General features: G+C 36.5%; 1 protein-coding gene across 4 annotated transcripts in view; it reads right to left on the bottom strand.

The window, feature by feature from the left end:
• The window catches only part of KDM4C (lysine demethylase 4C), a 260,274-nt gene that overhangs the window by 5,275 nt on the left and 229,988 nt on the right, over positions 1-25,011 (bottom strand). For 2 of the 4 annotated variants that reach the window (XM_033003740.2, XM_033003742.2), the window contains 3 exons: positions 24,088-24,273; positions 19,001-19,171; positions 2,251-2,370 (listed from right to left, as the gene is read on the bottom strand). In XM_033003740.2, the coding sequence (XP_032859631.1) occupies positions 2,251-2,370; positions 19,001-19,171; positions 24,088-24,273 (477 nt within the window). Of the gene's footprint in view, positions 1-2,250; positions 2,371-19,000; positions 19,172-24,087; positions 24,274-25,011 lie in introns of those variants that run through there. The other 2 variants (XM_033003743.2, XR_004408717.2) reach the window with 2 other exon arrangements.

Genomic DNA, 25,011 nt, shown 5'->3' with positions numbered 1-25,011 from the left:
CTACCGTTAGAGGCAAACACAAGAGCTCCTCTAAGACTTCCAACAGTATCATGATTCATGCAAAATATAAACCCACCATCTCTAATAGCTCCAATTTAATTCAGACTGAAGATACTACATTTCAAATCATCAATTTTATCCAGCAAGTTATTTTACTTGTACTTCTGCTGCTGTATTGTGTCTGAGTAGTATGTTATTCTCTCCATGAGATTTTCTTTTACTAGAACATCATAAATTAAAGGCTCAGCTGGAATTGTTAGAAAGCAATTAATAGAGTGAATGGATAATTTAATAATCTCAAATGAAACTAAAAAATAAATAGTGAATGTCAATATCAAAAATGATCAAGAAATCAAACACAGATCACATTAACAATTTCACTTGAACACCTGCTTTGTTTGGCATGTATAACTCTGCTTAGGGATTGTATAGGATACTGAGTGGCAAATGTCAAACTGGATGACACAAATTCTCGTGCATTGTGTCATAGCTCCTGCATGCACAAGTACTGTCACATTTGGTACAAATGTCTCGTGGACGTCAGGAAAATTCACAGATTTATCCAAATAGATCAGATATGCCTTATTAGATCATAATACTAGTTTCAGAGAGTCCTTCTTAGTCTCCCATTTTGTTGTACCATCTAAGAGATCACACAAAAGACTTGGTAAGAAGTGCAACATAAATCTCACAACCCAGAATAAGAATGGAGCATGCGTATGCATGGGTCCTGGGACCTTTCAGACAGGCTGTGTAGAAAGAACAGAGGAAGAACTACTAATGTGTCTTGAAGTTAGCCTTGCACTCTCCATGTCATAGACTTTTTGTAACCTGTGGCCATGTTGTGGCAGCCTCTGCTCCCATCCTATATACTGAAATACTTGTTTGTCTCCAAAATCCTATGCAGTACAGTCTGGACTCCCTCTAAACTTTAATCTTTGCTATTTTCCCCATGATAGGGGTTGTCACAAGGCAGTTAAGTAATCTCCCATGATTGTTGTGCTGAGGAAGTCCAAACTTTACTGAACCTCTCCATGCTAATCCATTTCCATTAAACTAAACTGGCATCATCATGTTACCCAACAGGTGTGAAATAAGACAAAGAAGTGTGTTTTGACTATGTCAGATTCCTTCAAATATGAAAGATAAAAACATTCATCTAATATACCTTACAGTATTCCTCAGAAGACCAGCTGTTCAGAAGATTAAATGATTTGAAGATTAATGTTACTACAGAACAATAATCTTTATATTTTATAAAGAACTTTTCACCTTCACAACATAATACAGCTGCTAAATATAAGGGAAGAGGTAAGATTTAGAGACTAGCTCAAGGGATCAGACATTTGAGGACTTGAGTTCAATTGCAAGTCATTGGCAAAGTGAGAAGGTCAATGCAGCAAATCATTTAGCCTCCCTGTGCCTTAATTTATCTACAGGTATAATGGTAAATTTGCCATTTTTGTAGTGTAATGTGAGGCCCTCAGATGAAAAGAGTTACATAAGTGAAAATTATTATATATATATATATATAAATGAAATGTACCTAGATTCTCATTCTTTCAGAAGCTCTATTATTATTGAGATTGTTTTATTGCAGTTTCTACCATTCACTTGAGTACTCAAAGATGCTGACTGATTTTTCTCAAAGGCAAGCACATAAAAAAACGGTTATTGTGTCTCTGAAATCAGAAGTCAGCTTTTCAGCCTTGCTTTCAGTGTTCAGTTCCCTTTTCCCTTTGCTGAGGATAAAACGCTCCTTAGATTATGTGTTAACTAATTCATAACTGCCTCAGACAAATGAAAGTGGGGCTATTTATGCTCTTCTTTTTACTGTCCTCCCTTCCTTCCTTCTGTGAAATACCCAAGGTTTACTGTAGTCACACACCAACACTTAGTTTTATGTCATTAATTGTATAATTACCTGACATCAAATAGAAGTAAATAATCAGGAGAAAATAACAAATGTTAACTTTCAATCTTAATGTTCCACCTGTTCACCTGACTTCTTATTAAATAAGGCGTTTTCTTGATTTTATAAGAACAGGTGAAACCTCAGCTCCTAAAGAGTGCAAAGCACTTGTTAATGGTTTAGACAGCTTTATGTATTAGTTTAAATGCATTAACAGTTACAATAAAAGTCCACACTCCAGGCTTCTGCAGCTTTGAAGATGCAGTTGGCCACTCCAATGCTAAAGCCGAATGAGCAATTTGCAATAAAGACATCTGAAAAACAAACCAGACACTCACCTTATACATGGTAACTGTGTTTGCTCCCACATACTTCGCACCATACAGTTTTCCATCAGGCCATTTCACTTGGACAACCTCTCCCTCTGCAGGAGGACCCAGCCTTAGGCAATCTCTGCTCTATTTACAAAGAAGGATGGATTCTTAAATCTGTGAGTGAGCAACTATGCTGAAATTATCAGTAAACTGCTTTTTACAACTTAGTAATTAGAGGAGATTTATTACCATGTGTGTTTGAAGTTTTATAATCCTGCTAACGGGCTAACAGAGGATACTGTTAGCCTTTGTGAAAGTGAAATACTGACCAAAGAAACACTCTCTTTACAGCTTAATGCTGCATTGGCAAGGCAACATATACATAAATCAGCTAGCTATCAGCAACTGTGATACATTTCCCCCAAAATTAATTTCCATCACACACTGCAAATAAAGATCACTAAAGTGCAATTGCATACGTGCAATACTTTCTCTTTTACATATTCAAGTAACTCATGTTTTGTTAACCATAGCACATTTTTGCTAGATGCTAAATTTGCTGACTGAAACATACCCTGATGGATCAAACTATGAATGGCGAGAATGCAAATGAGTTCTTCACTTAGCTGATGGGAAAGCACTGAAAGAATCCAAACGCTTACAAAGAATAAGGCAGGATTTTTTTTTTTTTTTTTTTTTCAGAAGATACGAAGCAGTTTTTTCCCTGTGTTTTGGCCAAATTTTGTGCCTGACTTGTTGAGCATGTCAGAGCAGCACAGTTTACCCTAGTTGCAATATATCCATGTTATGGATTCTTTTGCCCCATATGGCTCAGTATGACCTAAATGACTTATTTGCAGAGCACATTGACCACACACCCATAACAACAGCTGTCCACATGCGGTAATATGTGAAGGAAAATACAGAAATAGATCGTTTCAGGTCTGCGCTCACCAATTCTTTGGAAGCTTACGCTATGAAATACTCACCCTAACAAAGGCATCTATACTTTGTACAGACTACATCACAAGACTTGTCATGCAGATTAGTACAAATTTAGTGGTATTCTCCTAGGTGTGAGGGGACCTATTCAGGTGACCGGGTTACTTGACCTCACTGCTAAGATGTCTAGATTGGGAAAAGGTAAAGCCAAGCACTCAGGCACAAGGACTCAGGTACAAGGTCCTGCAGGACCTGGTATTATCTCAGGTTGCTGCAATACTATTACTATTTTCAATAGTCTCAGATTTACATCGAATAATTTACAAAAATATTGTATTTTGAGCTCAACAGTTCACTTCCAGCAGGGGCCAACACTCATCATGACAAAGAACTCAAAATGTGGAAGCAAAAATGCACCACGGTGATACTTACTGGGACATTACCTTGTTATAATTTCACGCTAGCCAAATCCAGGCTTTATAAACTGTTTTTAATCACATGTATCTTAATCCATGAACTTGATTCAGCACATAAGAAAGGAAGTTAAAAGCTGGATTTTTACAGAAACACATTTTACTGCATGACAATACTGTCTCTGTCATCCTTCAGGTGCTGTGCCAAGGGGACAGTTCTAAAATATGCCCTGTGTGTTTGCCTGGCAAAGGTTGCCATGACAGACACAGAAAGATACATCCTTTCAACTTCACCGAAGATTTGGGGTAGTAGGTGGCATTACTGTATTACCCTTCACAGTATTTGCAGGAGAGGTGGTGGGAAAGGGGAAAGGGTGGCTGCTGCCAACTTTCCGACAGTGGAATATTTGACTTCTCAGGGGACAGAGATTGTTAAATACTATCATAGCTCTGACTATAAATTAAATGAGACTATATAATGCTCTCTCCTCAGTGATGACTGTCAAGATGATTATTGTCATTATTATACTTCTTCCTTCACCTCTTTATTGCTAAAGTGCAAAAAGGAGTCTTGGCTAAGTGTCTTGAACCAAACTTTTAATACACATCATGGAAGATAGCAAATTTCCTGAAAACAATCTATCAACAATGTCAAGCCAAACATTAACTTTCCAAGAACGAAATCCCAGCATGAATTGGTCCCTTTGCACCTTGCACAAGAAAAAAAATCTCACAGCTTCTCTAGGATAGCTAATGGAATTCCTCATAAGGAAAGTTCGAGTTTTCATGCAAATAACTAGGCAAATAACAATCCCATTCTTCATGTATCACCACAGTGTCTTAGTGTATGGAGCAATGTTTGGGAAACCTGTACTAAATCATTTTTGCCGATTTCTATCTGAGCTCCTACCTTTTGTTTTCATATTATATAACCATTTTAGAGATTCTCTTTTTACTGCAAAAATAACTCTCACTGTTTTCTTCTGGAGAATGATTAGACTCATTTCTTAGGCTGATAAAATTACAATACAACCTCACTTTTCTCAGTCATATAATGAAAAGTCAGACATCAAGATATGTCAGTAATTCAACATTCCCACACAGCAGCTTTAAATAAGTGTGGGCTCAATCTACATTCAGCTTGGAAACCATGTACATTTCCCATGCAATTACAGAGTATATTTCTTCTTCATTCAAATAGACAAAATCATTCCTATCTGTACCAAAAATACTATTCACTTAAGTGTCCAGTTTCACAGCTCAGAACCCCAGTTGCAAGCATGGTCAGCTCAGGAACACGTCCAGTTGGGTTTGAGTATCTCCAACAATGAATGCTTCACCACCTCCCTGAGCAACTAGTCCAGCATTTGACAACCCTCACAGTGAAAAAGTCTTTTCTCAAGTGAAGAAAAATTCCATGTTAAGGAATTTCTTGTATCTCAGTTGGCACCCATTGTCTTCTATCCTGTCACTCTGCACCACTGAGCAGTGTGTGGCTTCATCTTCTTTACTCCCCCCATTGGGTATTTCTACACATGGATAAGATCCTCAAGTCTACTATTCTCTATGCTGAACAATCTCAACTCTGTCAGCCTCTCCTCATATGACAGATGCTCCAGTCCCTTCCTCACCACCATATCCTTTCACTGTATTTGCTCCTGTACATCCATATCCTTCTTGTACAGGTGTGTCCATAATTGGACATAGCACTCCAGATATGGTATCACCAGTCCTAAGTTTACAGCCACTCAAAAAGGATTTTATGAGCAAAAACCTGTAAATAACAATAATTCTAAAACATTTCTTGTTTATTACAGGCAGTATTTTCTAGTATTAGAAACATTAATTTCAGGGTTCATCATATGTATTGAACAAAAATAGGAAGCAGTCCATTTGCAATAGATACTGGAAAACTACATTGAAATACTATTTTTTTGTGTTTGTCTCCTATGCTGTCACTAAGGAATTCTTGTGTACAACACTACAGATAAAGTAGACATTTTTGTTATTTTTCTCATCTGATATTCCTTCAGTTTTATCACCAAGGTTGAACAATATTTTGGTTCATTAAGGCTGGACAGAGCATTTGCAAGTAGCAAATACAGTTGTGGTGGCAGGGTGGTGATGGTTGACACAGACTAGGAACAAATACTGAGCCACACTAAGAAAAAAAGGGAGGAAGTCTGCACCTGAAGCATGCACTTGAATGCAGGAACTGTGAAATGTTGTTGGATTCCCATAATTTGAATATAGCCACTGACACTTGAAGAAAATATCTTAACTTTTAAAAAGTTTTTAAAAATACATTCAAATCCTTTCCTAAATTAAGGCTAAAAAATATAGATTATAGATATTCTTGTCTAAAATGAGCTCATGAACTACCAAGACTATCCTGCAAATGGTCAGAAAGAGATGTTCCTTGGATGTCTACAATTTTATTTTAACAATGTTTTGTCTGGCAACTGTATTATTTGTTTAGCTATTTCAAATTCAACAATTATTTTTAAAATTATAAAAATATAAGAGCCTTGGTTTGATCTAAAGGAGCCACACTGAAAATTAATATCTTTAGTGAATTCAGAGGAAAAAGAAAACTCTGTGGAGTCATCCTTGAAACCAACAAGGCCAAACTGGCTCATCTCTTCAGGCTCTGGCTAAAAGAAGCCTGCAAGTTAAATTGATAGTAGAAAGGATACTGTGGTCTTTAATATCAAGTTTGTAGTAGGAAAGGATGAAATTATACTGTGTTTACAAGTACCAACCAATGTTAATTTACAGAGTCTCTGATCTGACAGAAAGCTAGATAGAGAGGAAATCTAAGAAAGTAAGATATTGCATGGCCAAAGTAGAATGTGTGAGCATTTAATGAAAAAAACATTTTCAGTTTGAGGGACTTTTCCACAGTGAGGAAGGCGGCAGTTGAGCAAAAAGGACCTAGAGACTGCAATGCATTATTCAATAACACTTTAAAAAAAAAATTCTTTTCAGGGTCAATACATGAAAAGCAAAAAGGTCTCAAAAACATTTCTGAATATTCTGAACACACAAAACCCCCACTGCTTCATTCCTTCTGAATCTACCAGGACCAGTTTTTTTATTAGCTTGCACAATGTTCTGCCTTTCAACAGTCAGCTTATAGCTCAATGTTTCATGAGTTTAAACAAAATCATATCCTTCCAAAACTGATTCAGTCTTTGGTGAATAAAGAATATGATTGGTGAAGAAGAGATCAACTCCTGTAAGTAATGGTCATAAAGGCTAGTACTGTATTTAATATCATAGCAATAACATTAGTCATTGTATCTCAAGAATTTGTTTGAAAAGAGGAAAATGTAGCCCATATGGCATCTTTTAGATGCAGTAGAAACCCAACAGTATTCAAATATTTAGAATTGTTGTTAGGAAACAATCGTATTCAAATAAAAAAATGCCAATACTTGTCTTTTCAAATAAGTGATTTCATCAGATCACCTGGCTCTTGCTAACAGTTTTGATGATGTGATCCTACCCTGACTCAAGAGAGGATAAAAGAGTTGTGATGATGAAGGTCCCTGATTTGATTCTGAAATTGATAACCCGGACTAGTATGTCTTGTTTTAAAAGCTGTTTTTGACTCTGTCTCATACTTTTGCATGAGCATTCTGTGGAACTTCTATTAAAATGAAGAAAACCTATCTCCATCTTGATTAGATCAGAATATTTTCTGTGAGAGATTACTAAACTCAGTTCTCACAGCTGGACTCCCACTATGAGCTTAATAGGGAAGAAGTGAACGAAACATTGTGAGGTAAAAGAAATTTGCAATCCATAACAGTCTGAAGACCCTCCTCTAAAGCTGATGAATATTACTGGAGACAGTTTTCCCTGAACATAGCCCTAAAACATTCTTACTTATATATAAATAAAAAAATATATTTTATATAAATATATAACAATTTTTATAGAAAATATTATCTTACATATAATATATAAAATATGTTCTGTATTTTTATGCAAAAATATTTGGTTTTATATAAAATATATTTTATATTAAAAAAATACAATGAAGACTGAGATTTCTTTTTCCTTGTATAAAAAACATGGCCAAAAACTTGGAAAGATATTGAAGAAAAATCAATCTATGGTACACAGTGTTAAGTGGGAATATTGTCTGCAAGTGCTTCACTCGAAGTTTACTCTTAGTCACTACTAACCCATCTGAATAAGCATAATTTTTCATTTATAGCAGCACTGTTTCACAAACCTGAGGTTTACATTCATAAACTGGCATCATTTAAAGTAATTTCTTTTAGCATGAAGAATAGATTCTTCCTTTTCTGAAACATTTAATTCATCTGGAACTTGTTAAGTAATTTTTAAATCTACCATACCCATAACATACTTTACCCATTTCGCATGAGGGTGTCTCTACAAAATCCACAGCATGCAGCATCAAACTGTCATCAGGCATTAACCAAGACAGCAAACATAACCAGGTTGGCATCTCTTTCTTCAGGAGAGTGTCTAACTGCACAGCTCCTACGTCATGAACAACCACAGAAACTCCAATTTCATTTTCCTCAAAAATAATAGAATTGTTTATCTGTTCAACTGGAAGACACATCACTGAGCTCTGTTATTTTTCAAATCACTATGATTTAGACCTTATTCAAAATAAAATATTTTTGTTTGTTTAAATTGTATTCAAATTACAGCATTTTTCTCAATGTTACTTAGCAAAAATTTCTGCACCTCCTTGACATTCCCGGGCTTTACTTGCTGATTTGCTTTGTTTCCAAAACAAAGCACAAAAGGCCTCATTGTTTATTCAAATTCTTGTGAAATACCATTGATGGTATAATTGACATAAACAATAGGGGGCTAAAGTGGTTAAACCTGGCTCTTTCAACAGGTTTTGTGAGCTAGCACATACTTCTAATCCTATTTTTGCTATATGGCTCTATAACACAGCAACAGGAATGGTATAAATATACACAGAACCTGACTGGCATTATTATTCTTGGGATTCTATGAGTTTAAAGACAGTTTCAATGTTAGCTCAAAACTAGCATTTGTAACAATTAGTTTATCTGAATGTATTTTTCATCCTTTGAAGTTACTCATTATTTCTGTCCCTTACAATATCAAAACCCTCTAAGAAGACCTATTCCAATCAGACTATGTAATAATCCATTTCTTTGTGCTGTTGCAGCTTTCTGTATGGGAGGGTTCTTGTGAATCCCACTATGCTGCTGTTACACAACTTGGCATGAAGGAATGGCAAAAGACAGAAGTAAGCAGCAGTCTGGCTTTAGCCCCACAACATGCCTGGTGATATAGATCCTTTACATATTGTTCCATCCCTGACACACAAGGACTGTGGCACAATATTGTAATCGTCTTCCTCACAGACTGAAAGCTGTTAATCTAGCCCTGAGGTTTCAAAGATCAAAGAGAAACAGATACCAAAAAGACAAGCTAGAGCTAAATCAAATTCTGCAATTGCAGTAAACCTGATCTTCCTATCCTACATATTTACATATTTTTTTTACTATCACTCATCTTGTATTTGTTTGTAAATTTATATATATTGCTAAAGTCAAACTGTGAAATAGAAACTGTCCATTTTCTGTCCTCCCCTGCATTGCTTAAATCCATAAGAACAGCTCAGGCCCTAGTATTAGTCTATCTAACCACAATTCGCAGGGAGCAAGTCATTACACTGACTCATTTGGTCTTTTATCCTAAAAATTCCATGGTTTCTGAAAAATAACTTAAAATTCAGGCACAGTCTCCAAAACTGGATAGCCAACACCTCTATCCTATTATTTGGGAGAAAATGAAATTCATTTCACAGCAAATTCAATTCAGAGCTCATTCTTTTCTATTTACAGAAAATGGGCATTCTGGTATTAATTACAAACAGTTACTTCTCATAACACAGACAAAACACACTAACTACTCCTGATTTTCACTGATAAGACTTCAAGTGGTTTCTAGTCCCCAGATTCACAACATGAAGAAGTAGTAAAAATCCAGGACGATTATTCGGCTTTTGCACAGAAATGATCCTCTCACTGTCCCTGGTTGAATTGCAGCAGTTGTTTCTAAGTTTTCCTCCTAAATTAGGACCTGAGCTAAATTTACTATCCTACTTCATTGCTACTAGGGTCCCTACATTGAGCTAGTGCTCTCTGGACTAACAGAAATCAGCTGAATATAGCTGGAAAGGGAAAAAGTGCAGAACTAAGCATGGGGTGATCATGCTGTCAGGAAGAGTTAGCTCTTGCTGCACAGACCCAGGAGAGAAAAATGGTCCTGTGGTGGAGCAGGAAAGGTACCTCTGAACAGTCCTGAGGATGGAGCCTCAATGTCCCTAAGGCCATTCTGCAAATGCCCTTAATGCAAGGTGTCTCCTCTGCCTATGTTACTTCAGCTAACATTAACTTTCAATGTGAATGCTAGCAATTAAGCTTCCACAGTCATGCTCACCAGTGATTGTTTCATAAGGAGCACGACTAATGCGATTACAACTAACACCTCTGATTTAGAAAAGCTTGTCATACTGACAAATAACAAACCACAGCTGCGAACAGTGAATATATCTACTAACGCCATTAAAGCGGAAGTGGAGAAACAAATTGTGGAAACTCTGAGACAAACATTGATCTCAACAGACTGTCAAACTGTGTTTTTCTTTTGGGAGCTGACAGTATGCAGTAGTTAACGCAAATTTTTAGAAACACAAAATTAGGTTTCATATGTTCCAAGGCAATTTGAATGAAAAGGAGAGTGGTAGCTAATTTGCCACAGTCAGAATTTTATCTAAACAGGAACAGCAATTTACACAGTGCATTAGCATTTGAAAGAGCAGGTCTGATTCCCAGGAGTGCAATTCTGTTTTTGAATCGGTATAAATTCAGTGAAATCACCAGATTAACACAATAGTCACTGTAATTCAACAAATTTAGCCTTGGATCACAGAATGCATAGTATAATAATACATTGAATTTATATCTAATATGTTGTCTTTAAAATGCTACTGACTCTTCTCTTAGACAGTGAATATATGCTTTCACCAAAGGGAAACTGGAAGACAAACTGGATCATGCATTCCTGAATACATCTAAACATTCCTTACTTTCAATTCATCTTAGAAAGTTACTATTTCAACCATTAGCTTGCCTTTCAGCAAAGTATTAATAACACAAATGCATGTGTAACGCTAATTGACAGATGCAGAATTGCCCAGATGGCCGCAATTCAAAACCACATTGCATCATGTAGCTTAGGATGTTGTCGTGGTTTGAGCTCAGAGGGCAATTGAGCACCACACAGACACTCACTCCTCCCTTCCCTACCAGCAATGAGAAGGGAAAAATAAGACTGACTTGGGATTTGAGATAGGACCGGAAGGGGCAAATCACCCATTATGGTCACAGGCAAAAGGCAGACTTGATAGGGGAAGAAAAAAGAACATAGATTTATTACAGACATAACAACAACACGTAACAGAGTAGGACAGTAAGAAGCATTGCCACAACTTGAGAACACCTTCCCCCCACCCCTCCCTTCTGCCCGGGCTCAGCTCTGCTCCCGATATCTCTACCTCCTCCCCCCAGCGGCACAGGGGGCAGGGAATGGGGGGTGCAGTCAGCGCTGCTGCTTCTTCCATCTTCAGTGGCGGGAGCTTCTGGAACTTCTTCCCTCTGCTCCATCATGGTCCGCCTCTCACAGGGGACAGTCCTCCACAAACTTTCTCCAATGTGAGTCCCTCCCCTGCGCCGCAGCATTTCCCTATGCTGCTCCAGCATGGGACACAAACTTTCTCCAACTGGAGTCCCTCCCACAGGCTGCAGCCCTTCCCGAGCTGCTCCACTGTGGGACACCCCTGCATGCTGCAATCCTCCCAGTGCCAAACTACAACAGCAGGGGCTACCTTCTCCCACAAGATCCTGGCATTCTTCAAGCATGGTCACCTTGTTCAGGCATGAGAGGCCCCTCACAGGCCATAAATCAGTGTCTGCACAGATCTTAATGAGTGGCAGGGGGGGCACACTGCTGTTTCACCACATGATACAAGGGGGTCTCTGCTCCTGCAGACCTCCTCTCTCCTTTTGTCCTCCATTCCTCCACTGACCTTGATGTTCACGCAGCTGCCACAACCCTTCCTCACAATTCCAACTACTTCTCCCAGGTCCGTTCTTAAATACGTTATCGCAGAGGCACAGCTGATTGGCTCAGACTTGGTGCAGTGGTGGGGCTGACTTGGAGCCAGGGGAGATCCAAAAAGATTCTCACAGGGGCTCACCCCTGTAGACCCCTCACCTGCTACCAAAAATAAAACTCACCACTCACTCAAACCCAGGACAGATGTCCAAGTTAGTACTGGGCATCACAATAAGGTGCAGTACAGAGGACACTGAGAAAGCCTTAATTTGGGGGACAGTATATGTCTTATTGGACAAAACAGTGTCACCGGTAGGAAAGTAAAGTTGGCAACAACACCAGGATGTTTGATTTGCTGTGCTTGACTGAACTACAAGGCTACTTTAGTGCAATAGAGAATCCTTGTTTATGTTTACATTAAAGTTAGATGAGACTCTGAATCCTTCAGTACTACCTTGTCTCCTGTCCACTTGTATATTGGTGAAGCCCTAAAGATTTAAAGTTCCCAGTAGATCAGATGCAGTCAGAGAATTACAAAGAGCAGCTCATGTTCTGCCCCTGACTCAGGAAGTAACATACACAAATTAAAATGCTCCTTCTCCCCTCCGTCACACGCCAAACACACACGGCAAGGCTGCACATAATCTGTTTCTGAAACACATTACAAATAGGGTAAATTAGCAGTTCTGAAAATCCTACAATTCCTGGGTAACCTCAGAAAAAAAGGTGGGAGGGGAAATAATGCTCCTCCCCCACTCCCAGCAGTCCTGCCTCATCTTAGTGGTTCCTGTGCAATTCCAGGGATTTTGCTGTGCCCCACATGCTCATCACAGCTGTATAAATTGTGGTCCTAGTCATGGACACACACTCACTTTGCAGACACATGAAGCATTGTAATATATTTCTGTCTCTCACCTGCTTCACTGCAAAGTCAGCCATCTTACCACAAACTGCTACGTAATAGATTGTCTTCCATTTTGTTTCTCTTGCTGAGCTGTGAGAGCATTACCTTCAACTCACATAAAATCATTATTGATAAGGATCCATGAAGCATTCCATTATAAAGTGGAAAAGACATTACACACAGGAAACCATGTAAAGATAATACTTATATCTGAAGCTTTAATTTGACTTTAATCTTTCCTATAATAATTTTTTATGCTTATCTATTAAGTTGCCTGTATTTCTACTGTAACAGGGAACAAAGGAAAAGCAAGAGCCACACTAAAATCAGTTCTGTTTTCCATAATGGAGTAAGGTGAAAGTAAGTCGCTTAAATCAATATGGTTATAGTACTGTACAACAGGTTTCAGATTAGAATCAGACTGTTGTACCTTTTGATGCTTTGCACCTTCAAGAGTTAAATGATGGAATACAATCCTCCAGTCGGAAGCCTTAGATCTTAGTCTTTTCTTTTGAAAAAGTTAGATTCTAACTTAATAAGACCATGGTTTTAAAAACAGGAATTCATTTCTGTTAGTATTGAGAAGATGCAAACAATGATTTGCATCAAAAGTTCACAGTTACAAAAAAGCGTCAAAATTAATTTCTCAGCTCACATGAACTTCAAGTAAATTCTTCAAAACATATATACATATTTAACTTCTTGGAATATTTCACAGAACAAGAATGCAAAATCCTACACAATTTCTAAAAATCTATCTAACCAGGAAAATTAAACCAAGTTTTCTCCTGAGAGGCATGTCATGCAGAGCTACTAAACTTGCTTTCCAGAATTTTTCAAAATTGTCTGTCAATGGCCACACCATACAAATTGTTGAGTAGTAAGTTCAACTACACAGCAGGTAACTTTATAATGCTGAAAAAAAAATTGTGCCAACCCAACGTGAGTAGCACATTATTCAGCTCAGAGACTCAATGTTGTCTCAGTTAAGAAATAAAAAAATAAGGTTGCTAAAAATATTATAATTCATTAGGTCCCTTTTCCCACATCACACAGCTAGTTCTGAGGACTTTTTGACCAAATTTATACCAAATACAATCTATCCTCTTGTTACCTTCAGAAATGCATTGCTTGCTTTTCTATTTCACATTCTCAGAAATCACTGGTGACGGTGATAGATCCAAAGTATCTATAGAGTGTGAATTCAACAGTTCTAATTTCCTTAGCCATTCTTTACAGATTTACATGCCAGTATAATAAAACTGAACATTATGCTATTAATGTCTGTCAGAAGTCTAATGGTTCTTTCACAGATACAAAGAGGCAGGAAAGCACTATTATTTAAAGTTTTGATTTGAACAGGTAGACAAGCAGAAAACAGTTGTCAGAAGAGATAATGAGAGAAAAGCATACAGAAGAGAAGCCACTGGAAAAAAGTGCTGGATACTACTCAGCAGTTTAGCCATTTATAATGCCAGACAAGTTTGATGGAAGAAATGTTATATACATCTGCTTTGTAGGACAGATTTTCAAAAAACCACAGCATCCTTCAGAAATTACTAGGGCTAGAATCCAATCTTCTATTTTTTATATCCAAGTGAACGTTAGTTGACTGTCGAGACTTACATACTAGTCCAGTAATTCTGAATGTCCATTGTTCAAGCCCCGTGGTTTTTCAAAAGCAGAAGCAAAAGTATTAACATACACAGATATTAAGAAGCTGATTGAGTGTCCACATAGACATATGCAGACACATATTTATTGTAGCAGTGAAAGTCCATTGCCATGGACAAAGTCATTGGGGAGAAGTTCTTGCAAAGAAGTAAGACTTTATTCTTGATCAAGCTACATCCCAAGCACCAACACTCACAGCCCCCAGAAGTGAGCTACCTTTTCTAACCTGCACATGGAAAAATATTATGGTACATTACAGCTTTAAACTAACGTTCCCTTTAGCTAGCCAGTGGAAGAAATAGTTTTTGAAGAACCATCCAGGAAAATCATATTTGTTCTACATCTCAAAGGAGGAGAAAGTATATCCCTTCTGTCTCTCATTAGTCTAATAATACTCTCCTTGGGACAATCTGTATTCAGCCTGACTCCTTTGCCTGTACTTTACCCCAATTAGTTCAACTCATCTTCAGCGACTGCTAAGATTATAAACGCATATGCAGCTTCAAACCCCTGCCAGATATCTAGGCCAGGAAGGATCATTCAGAATCTCAGTGAGTCCACAATCAAGAAAGATAGGATAATTGTCAAGACTATGCACACAGTATGTGTATACATTAGAGTGTGGGTCATGAGATGTCAGAGCTTTAATTTCATAATTTTGTAAGGATGTAAAGTGAGCATTGGTGGGCTGGGACAATGGTAGAGGATTGTAAAGAAGGTCCCTGGCTGAGAATTTTTTTTTTTTTTAATAGCTTCTCAAATGACATTTCTATCATACTGGCAGGTTTTTCTTCAAATACTGGCAACTAAAATGTGCTATATTTTATTACAAAGAAACTAGAGGATAATAATTTGGGACTTTGTGAAATTTAGGTGCACACTGTAAGAAGTTGTAGCCTTTGTCATAATTTCAGTGAAGTACTTTGACTGTCAGAGTTCTCAATAGACCTGTTCCTCCCTCCTCTGTCAGTGGTGAATTTAAAGTATTGGTAGACACAGAAAGATAGAGCTTAATTCCATTCTCTTCACACTGAAGGCTCTCTTGGGTGCATTTTTTCAGGTAAGGTGGCATCCACTTCAAAAAACAGTCAAAAATCCAGACAAAAAAAAAAATCAAGATGTTGGATGGACCAGCCTGACACATGTAAAAATAATTTCTTGTTCCTGCTTTTGACAGCTGCAGTCTGAATGTCTTAACCTGAATAATGTATACTTTTTCAAGAGAATGTTTTCCAGATTTTATCAGGACCTCAGAAAATTACCATAATGTGGTTCTGCAAAACAAACTCAGGAACTCCTGAACATAGCATCCAAGTGTCCTTCCAAACACATCTCACTTCCTCAACTCTTAAGATGCTCTTGCTTGTAAGGAACATTTACAGCAGCATTCCATAAGCTACAATACCACTTAGCATGGTATTCAATTTATAGATTTTATTAAATAAAGTCCATTTTGGGTTGTGGATATGACAAGATCAGCTTTACCTTCTCAATAAAGAACCTTTATATTTATACACTTAATAGTAAACTAAAACATAGTGTGGGTATGTCGTGGCAGCAAGAGTAAGTACAGTCATTTTTGTTCACCTGGTTTCTTTAGTAACCACAAGGTGAAACCACCACAGCAAAGAATTCTGTGTAAACTGGTCACTGGAGGACCAAAGCACTTACTGGGGGAAGTGGCCTTTAAGGATGTCTACCATTTCAGGAGAGGTGTGCTCAGCTCTCCTGTAATCGGACCTCCCCACAGACTTAAAACATTCTTGATACTGCATTCTCTTTTTTCTCCCTCTCTTCTTTGCGATTAATACAATTTGGTGGGACCTTTCTGCCCCTGACCATGTATACTGCAAGGCCTCCCTGTTTAGCTGGAATTTTAATAAGGCAATGTGGGAACAACTTCATTCCTAGCACTAATTTGACGCTACATATATATATGTAGACATATTTTAAATATATTTTCTGTTATGGCATTATTAACAGCCACAATATATAAAGAAACAAATAAAACTCCTAGAGAAGTACCCAGAATATTCATTTCTAGTGAACTGCCAAAATATGCAAGTGGAGATATGTCAATCAGGTACTAACAGGGAAAAAAAAAAAAAAAAGAAATGTGGGACACCCTCCCTAAATGAGCAGGCTGAAGAACTGGGACATTTCCTGATGTATAATCTGTAAACTGACATCTGGCCTGATGGGCAGGACAGTACTTCTGGTGCTGAGCTAGGGGCTGTGTGACAAGTTACAGAGCATTAATCCTTCAGAAGTGGCAAGTGGCACACATACATGCTGTCTGTCGTTAACAGTTACTCAGGACTGCAGCATATGCACTCCCCACTTGTATGCATGCACTGTTACACTAACTGCTAAAGCTGTCATCTCACCTCCTTTAAGACATCATGTACTATCCCCCTCTGCAGTCTTTCCATGATTTGCAGAGGAAGCTGTTCTGCTGTTTCTTCCAGCAAAAAATTATGCTCATATACTTCATTGCACTCTCTTACACATGCTGTGTTGAGGGAAAGCTGACTGGTTAGCACATCAATACGATATCTAATGGGTTTAAACATTGTTATTGAGGAGTGAAATCAGGTATAGTCCCCAAGCAATAGCTTGAAATAAAAAATCTGTATAGCTATGCCCATATGTAACACTGACACCTAAAAAAAAAAACAAAAACAAAAACCAAAACCCAACAACAAAAAAAAATGCAAAATCCAAACCCTGATATATTTAGCAAACGCTAACACAAAGACAGACAAATACATAAGAGAAGAGAAGAGAACAATGTATACCATGTTTCCCCTGCTTTGGTAGTTTTTGAATGATAACATGCAAACAGACTTTCACAAAGCTTCGAGACTGAAATTTCCCTCATCCTTATTTTCCTCCTTAAAAATAAATCACTGTGTCTGAACACTGGAATTGTGGTCTATTGTGAGATGAGCTGAAATTATGTAGTGGATTCAGTACATACTGGAAAAGCAGAAAGCTCCTGCTATCTTTGTGAGCTAGTTGAAAAGTGAAAACAGATTAGAAAAATAAGTTCTTCAATAGGCAGCAATATTGCTTTCACACCAGATTTGATGAATAAGTCCTCCCAGCGGCACTAACACCTGATACGCACATTGCATGGATTAGCAAGTTTTAGTCCAGGCAGAAGAAAAAACATTTTTTTTTTCACTTCCAGTAACTGCTGCAGGTATATTATCTCATGAAAACACAACAAGATTTCTCTAAGGAATGTGAAATTCGTTTGGTGTTTCCATCAAACAATTATATGTTGTTCACCCACTATCTGAGAAGCACTGAGGCATATCCAGGCCTGATTACATTTATTCTTAGCTCCAGATCAGACTACCCCACCAGGGTGGCAAGCAGTTTCGCATCTCTGCCTTACCAGATCCTTGATACAAGCATACACAAAAGAGGGGTTTCTAATAACAATACAGCCACATTTGCTTAATATCTTGATCATCCTAAATCAGAATGTCCTTGATCATTAATGGAGCCTTTTGGAGTGTTTTGTATTAAAGGATAAATTTTCAAAGACATGTAAGAGGGATTTGCTGACTATCTTCTATTCAGACCAGTGGGAGGTAAACAGCTCAATCCCCATACACTGCTCTGAAATGTACCCTTTCAAATACTGTATTTTCAAAAGGCATCAGGCTTTTCAAAAACTAAGAAGCTTCTAAGAACAACAGTATCATCTCCACTGATGCATCTGTCAGCTAATGCTGCTTCCAGGAAAACATTAGGCCTGCAGAAAACAGAAAAGCTGAAAGACTTTCAAGGGAGAAGAATATGGAATAGTCCTAGGGGTTAGCGTGTACTCTTTGTCACTGCCACATATGCCAGACTGTCTCCCTCTATGTACAGAAGCAGGCATAGTAATGAAAATGAAAAATGGTAAATGAAAAGTGGTCTTGCAGCAAACAGCACTTTTGCATACCCGTATTCACTTTTAGAGATTATTAGCAGGGGGTAAAGTAAAAATGTAAGTTCAGCACAAAAAAGACTCAGAGGAGCATGAAGATAAAAAAGGATTAGGGCCAAACTGTGAGAAAGATGTCAGATCGCACATGATGAACACAATGAAGGTTATCATCCAATGTATTCATTGCAAATGTGGAGAGAAACAGAATCTTTCCCCAACTGTCTGCAAATTTTGTTCCTATGTGCTAAGTAAGTGTACAATGTGGCCCTTAACAGTTTTGAGAAACATGGTAGTTTATTTAAGTGCATAAGGGAAATCAAAATTTCAATTGTTTTTTGGAAATGCCATAAACTACACATTCTTCCCCTCATAATTTTTGTTATTAATAATGTAATATCACAAACTAAATATCAGAAGGTGTAAACAAGTTGTTAGAACAGATTCTTGAGAGCTATTCTTCCCTTTACAGCAAGATTTTTATATTCTGCAAGGAATTTTTACAAGTTATCTCTGAGAGACAGAGAAGGATATATAGAATTCCCTCTCTCATATCCTTTATTAAATACGTATTTCTTATTTAATTAAAAGCTTTTCTAAGATTACTTTCGATTCAAGGTCAAAACAAGTAGCTCAAGATGTTCTAACTCTCTAATTTCAAAAAAAACCCAACCAAACCCAAACAAACAAAAACCCAAAACCAGCCAAACAAAATACAAACCAGAAAGAGTAGGCATCTGAGAAAGTACTTACTACAATGTCTTCAGGAAAAGTATCTAGACTGATAGAGCCGTCATCAAACACGACTTCATAGAAAAGTTGAGATGTCACTCCCATGACTTTGCAACTATAGTATCGTGTATTTCTATGTTTCGAGATGACTGTCTGCCCAACCGTAATGGCCTTTTCACATGTATTACGTCTCTTGAAAAAAGGAAGAATTTAAATGAAAAAGTAATTTAAAATACCATCTTATCAGGAATTTATCAGTGTCAAAACAGAATTGATAACAGTTCACCAATCAATATCAAAACATCAAATGCAAAATAATTCCTTCCAACCATGATCATTTTGCATACAACTTTTTTGCATTTTATGAGAAAATAAATGGCATCTGAAGAATAACAAATCACAGCACACAAAAACACTTTTGCAACTGATGCCTTCTAAATATTCTGCATTAGATCAGTAACACACAATTGACAATGTTTGTAAATTTTAATTGTAGAATAATCTGTAGAATTGTCTTGAAGATGTAAGATGTGATGAACCCAGACTACGGTCTTGCATTGTTTTGAATTATAGGATTTTTAAGAACTGGATTACAGTATGATTCTATATAATTGCTTAATATTTTGCTGAATGGGATGCAATAGCTAGATGCATATCCAGTTCTTGTCAGGGCTATCTACAGCAGTGTATCTGAGTAAATTCTTGATTTATACTGTGCAGAACTTTTGCTTTAAAACTTCAGACAACACTGATCACTCTTCATGAGTTATTTATGTAGCAAATCAGTAACGATAATTCTTTTTCATTTCTCACTTTTAATTCCTCAGAAGCTATTACAAGGGGCAACTACACTGGTATATACTAGGCATAAAATATTTTTTATTAGAAATGATTCTATAAAGAGCATGAAAATATTACATATGCTAAAGTTATTCAGTTTCATAGAACTGCTTTTCAAACCTTCAAAGGAAGTGAATTCTTCAATCGATATAATAATCTTAAAAAGTGTTTGTGAAAATCTGGAAAATGCCACAGCTGTAGAATTTTTAGCACTAATGACAAAGGGAGAACCAAGGACAGCATCAGGTTTTTTTATTAGGTTCCAAGCATTAATAGTAATGTCAGTGCTTCTGGGGAGGAGGAAAATACTACCCTAAACTTGAACACTTCTGTTTTTGTGGAGACTGTAGTCACTATTGTGCTTCCTTCTTGGTCCAATTTCTGGGATTTAGAATTTTTAAACCTCTCTCTTCCTGCAAACTAAAGGGCGAACAAAGTACAAATATTCTGTAACATTTATGGAGACAGTGCACTAAATTTCCATGTGTCAGAGCTCTGCCTGACATAAGCATTTGGAGGATTTAGTTGGGGTCACCTCAGACAGTAAAACCCAATGATCTTTCTAAAGCATTTTCAAGTTTACCTAGAAATAATGTTCACAGCATACTCACAAATTATTTAACCACTTACATGTATAACAAAATTGTTTCTTCTTGATTTTACCTGTCTGTAGTTAGAGTAAGTAGCAGAATTAACTACATAAGTAAAAATTTACTGGTATTATCATATGAGTGATAAAATGTCAAATAGTGCTTTTTATCCAGTCTTGAAACATATGTAAATATAAATGTTAATTTCCCTTTCAATTCTTGACTTTAGTCTATTCAGTTTTATTTGAGGGGTACAGATCAGAAGTAAACTGGAGAGTATTAATTGATTTACTTATATGAGATAATAGAAAAAGTTTGATGTTACAGAAGTCCAAGGAGAAGTATCTCTATTGAAAGGTTTAAATGGTTCTAAAGCCTGAAAATGGAACTCTTCAGAGAAGATGAAAGGCAAAATATAGTATTTTAAGAAACAATACAGCCTCATTTAATGATAAAATTTTCAGAGAATAAATGCCATTGCTTATTAGAACAAATATTAAAAAACAGAAATGCATCCTAGCTCAAGGAGAAGATTATTTTTTTAGTATGTTATCTTGGTTAGATTCTTGATTTTTTTCTCAGAAAAAATATTGACAAGTACACTCTGTAATTGATTGCATGTCCCAGAAAACATTTCCTGTCAGAAAATCTTAAGAATTTATTGATGTTAAGAATGTCATTTTTGATCAGAAAGGACAGTTGTTATGTAAGGGAGGGTATCAGATTAAAGAAACAGCTGTGATAGTTACCAGATTATTGAGAAAGCTGTGGTTTAAAAAGTATGATTTTCTTTAAGAGTACCTAATCCAAAGATGAATTGATAGTGGCAGAAATACAGAAAACAACCAGATACCAAGAAAAAAAAAAGTTAACTTCCCCTTCTGTGTTTAAACTTCAAAAAGAGGGAAGATTACTTTCTCATTCATTATCTGTAAGGCAGGACACAAAAATCTTCTTAAATCAAATATATAAGCTATGTGTATATGAAATCATAATAACTATCATGAAATAGACATCTGATATATATGTAAATATCTAAAAACTTTCTCTGACTATAATTTTTAATGGGGGATCCTCAAAATTCTGAGACTTATTTGATACAGGAAAATAACTCTCATTTCATCATTTTAAGCTTAGTCCTTGGAGCTCCAATTTAGGCATAGAAATGATGCATAACATTTTGAAAATATGCTGGCTCGTGATTTTTGCATATGTCCTTCCTACGGCATGCCTTAGTCTCTCTGAAATGTTAAGGGTCTGGAGTAGTTGGCAGACAGTGGCAAACAATGGCACTGCATTACTCAGGTATTCAACAGAAAAAGGATCTACAGACGCCATTTGACAGAATACCTTCATTCCCTGTGTGCCACAGAGATAAGAGCTGGCCAATTACAGTAGAAGATAATTTGAAATAGTTCAAAAAGCAGCAACAGTAGGTTTTTGCAACTCCTATCTTTGCCCCTTCTAAAGACAATCTTTCAAAACGCATGTAACTGGGGCTGCCAAATGGCCTCTTTTATCAGAGCTTCCAAGTGAAACAGCACCTGTGTATATATGCTTGTCTCCAACAGGCTTTCTCTGACCCTCAGCACTGTCTTTGCTAATCTTGTATGGATCCTTCGGGTTTTTGTTTTTTTTTTTTTCCCTCCTGTTAGTATGGTTGCACACAACGGATTTTTCTCTTTTGTGTATGAAACAGTATTTTTAACCAAAAAAAATCCATCTGCAGCACCTATTCTCAACACTACTTCCAAGTGTTCTTGCAGTTTGATGACAAAAATGTGTTTCATGCCCAGAGACAAGCACAGTCAAAGATGAAAAATGAAAAAAAGCATGACCTACTGTCTGTAAGTAGTAAATTTCAGAGCCTTCCTTGCATACTGAGACTCCAATTTACATAATGAAATAATATAGGCTGCAACAGGAATAATCAAAAACATTCTGTATGAAACAACTTTTCTGCTAGCAAATTTTTGTGTTTTTTCTAAAACTGTACCTTCAGTAAATACAAGAAGCATGCTTAGTTTTGAGTTCATGAACCTCCAAAGACCATATTTTTGAAAATTCATATTAAAACTTAAAAACTCTAGTTCTTAGTATTTGAATATCTACTTCACTTGTCAGCATTATATGGGTGAAAGGATTACGCTTTCCCTTTTGATTGTATTTTTAATGATTTTTCATCAAAGACCCACCTGTGTTTTCCATGGTTGACATTAAAATAGTATCCTGGGAAAAAATCCTAAAGACAATACAGAATCTGATCCCAAGTGAAAAAGACTTGTAAAAGTATATTGATGAATAATTTGGACAGAATTTGCTTGATATCACAGCCATAAATAATTTGCATCTTGTCATTGCAATACGCCCTTGCCTGAGGTGAAGAGATACACTAACACTAGTAGTAATACACATTTATCTGTACATAGGTAGGTTTTTTGTTGAGCAACCTCATTGATTTACATATTACAATATCACTATAGATATATGTCACAATTTTTCCTAGTAATTTAACCCAGTAATTTTCAACTAATGATAATGCTTTCCAAGAAAGCCAAGTAAAATATCTTCAGTTGCCTTTACAGATAGAGATTTAACTTTATTTTTCAAACCAAACTCTTCTTGAAAAATGTTTGAAGAAACTAAAATCACATGAAATGTACTGGTTTCACATGTTAATTCATTTTGGAAAACAAAAAACTGTAAAAGGATTAACAGTTTGTGGAGGTTTTAAACAAGGACATACAATTTGCTTTGATTTTTAAGAACCACCAGAAGATTGGACACTCAGGACTGATTACTTTGGTTGGGAGGCATTACATTTTACTCCACTTCAAAGAAAAACTTACTCTTCAGTAGTCTTGTCATTAAGATTAAGGATTCACTGACAACCTCTTGAATGAATGACATACGTTATACAGACATTACCTAGGTTAATTTTTTTCACCTCTAATGTATAAAGGAGATAAAAAGTTTGCAACTTTTGAATTCTTGACTAACTTACCAAGCTATTTCCTTAATAAGACTACATTAAGTCCTTCTAGTTTTCTAGAAAACAACATACAGTTTTAAAAGCCCAGGATAAATGGCAAGAGTTTTCTTAACTGAGCTAGTAACAATTCATTCGAATAAAAGACATTAAACTAATTCTTCATGTGTCTCATCTAAAATTAAGGGTTCCTCCTCAGCACAGGCTAGAAATAAAAAGGCACACTAATGACATGAATTTTCACAATTTGACAGTGTTACTTTGCCAGATGACAGAATAATGATAATTGGGTATTTGCAAGACACTGCTTGGCTGTGGAACAAAGAACTTATATATACCCCATATTCTTGATCTCACAGTATCTGTGAGTATTTGCAAGGTATGGTGATCAGGGTATTTTTAATACACTCTAGGTTAACAAAACAGAGAACTCAAAGATTTGTTCTGGCTGTGAAAACAATACAATCAACAATCACTCTAATGCAAAAATGTGTTAGGCATATGAAGTATCATTTCTCCTAGGTAATAGTATAGGGAAAAACTTCAAGATGTAATAGTTTGTTATGTATGGAATATGACAGATGGAGCTATTATAATACACAGTGTGGATGCTTTCTTCCATTTTCTCTGAAATCATACTTTAATTCTGAAATTCCATTTTTTAACAAATAAGGAAACAATTTCCTTACCACATTTTGGTTGATCTTGTGCCTGAAACATGTGACATAGAGAACATATGGCCACTCAACAGGTTCTATCAGCACTCCTGCAGCATGGGCACAGGTAACATGGAAGGAGGCTAGGCAGCGTCCATATGAACACTGAATGCAGGCACCGAAGTTACTCTTAATTCTCTCTCTGCAGAAGATACATTTCTGTAGAAGCAAAATAAACAGAATATTTACCATACTACCCCAACTCCATTGACTTCTGAAAATAACTCAAGGACTGAAAAGTCATTTATGCTTCATTGATTGCAATATGCAAGGCAAAAGAACCAGCATTTATGAATTACAAGGTAATGTAGTAATATGATGAATAATAGCATTTTTTGCATTTTTATGCTAATGTGAAGATGATATGATATGGTGCTATCGTAAGAAAACTCATATATAGACAGCTATTCAAAAGTTTAATTCTGTTTTCCATCCACTTCTCTGAAAATTAGCCTGCTCCTCCTAAAACGTGTAAATAAAAAACCCTATACATAATTCTGCAAAAAGTAACAACAAGACTCAAAAGCAAAGAGAATATGCCCACTGAAATGTATGGCTAGACAGGACTTACACACATCATTTAACCTAGCCCCCTGCTTTGAAGGTGGACTAAATACATACTTGGTTTTTGGGAGATGGCTAATCTAACATGTTCACGAAGTGGTTTCTACAACATCCTCAGATAACCTGTTACAGCGTATAAATCTCCTCAAAGCTAGAAATGTTTTCTTTATCTTAAGCCTCTGCATAATTCCACAGCTGAAGGCTGTTCCTAAGTCTCTTTTAACTTTTCCTAGTCTGGTTTTCATTGGTTGTATATTTAATATAACAGTGATTGAATAGGCTGTATTTCTCCATATATTAAAATATCATGTCAATAGCCTTACCAATATCAAG

The sequence above is a fragment of the Tyto alba genome, unplaced genomic scaffold (genome assembly GCF_018691265.1).
Source record: "Tyto alba isolate M040663 unplaced genomic scaffold, T.alba_DEE_v4.0 Super-Scaffold_42, whole genome shotgun sequence".
Taxonomy (NCBI): Eukaryota; Metazoa; Chordata; class Aves; order Strigiformes; family Tytonidae; genus Tyto; species Tyto alba.
This window is presented reverse-complemented; position numbering and strand designations above follow the sequence as displayed.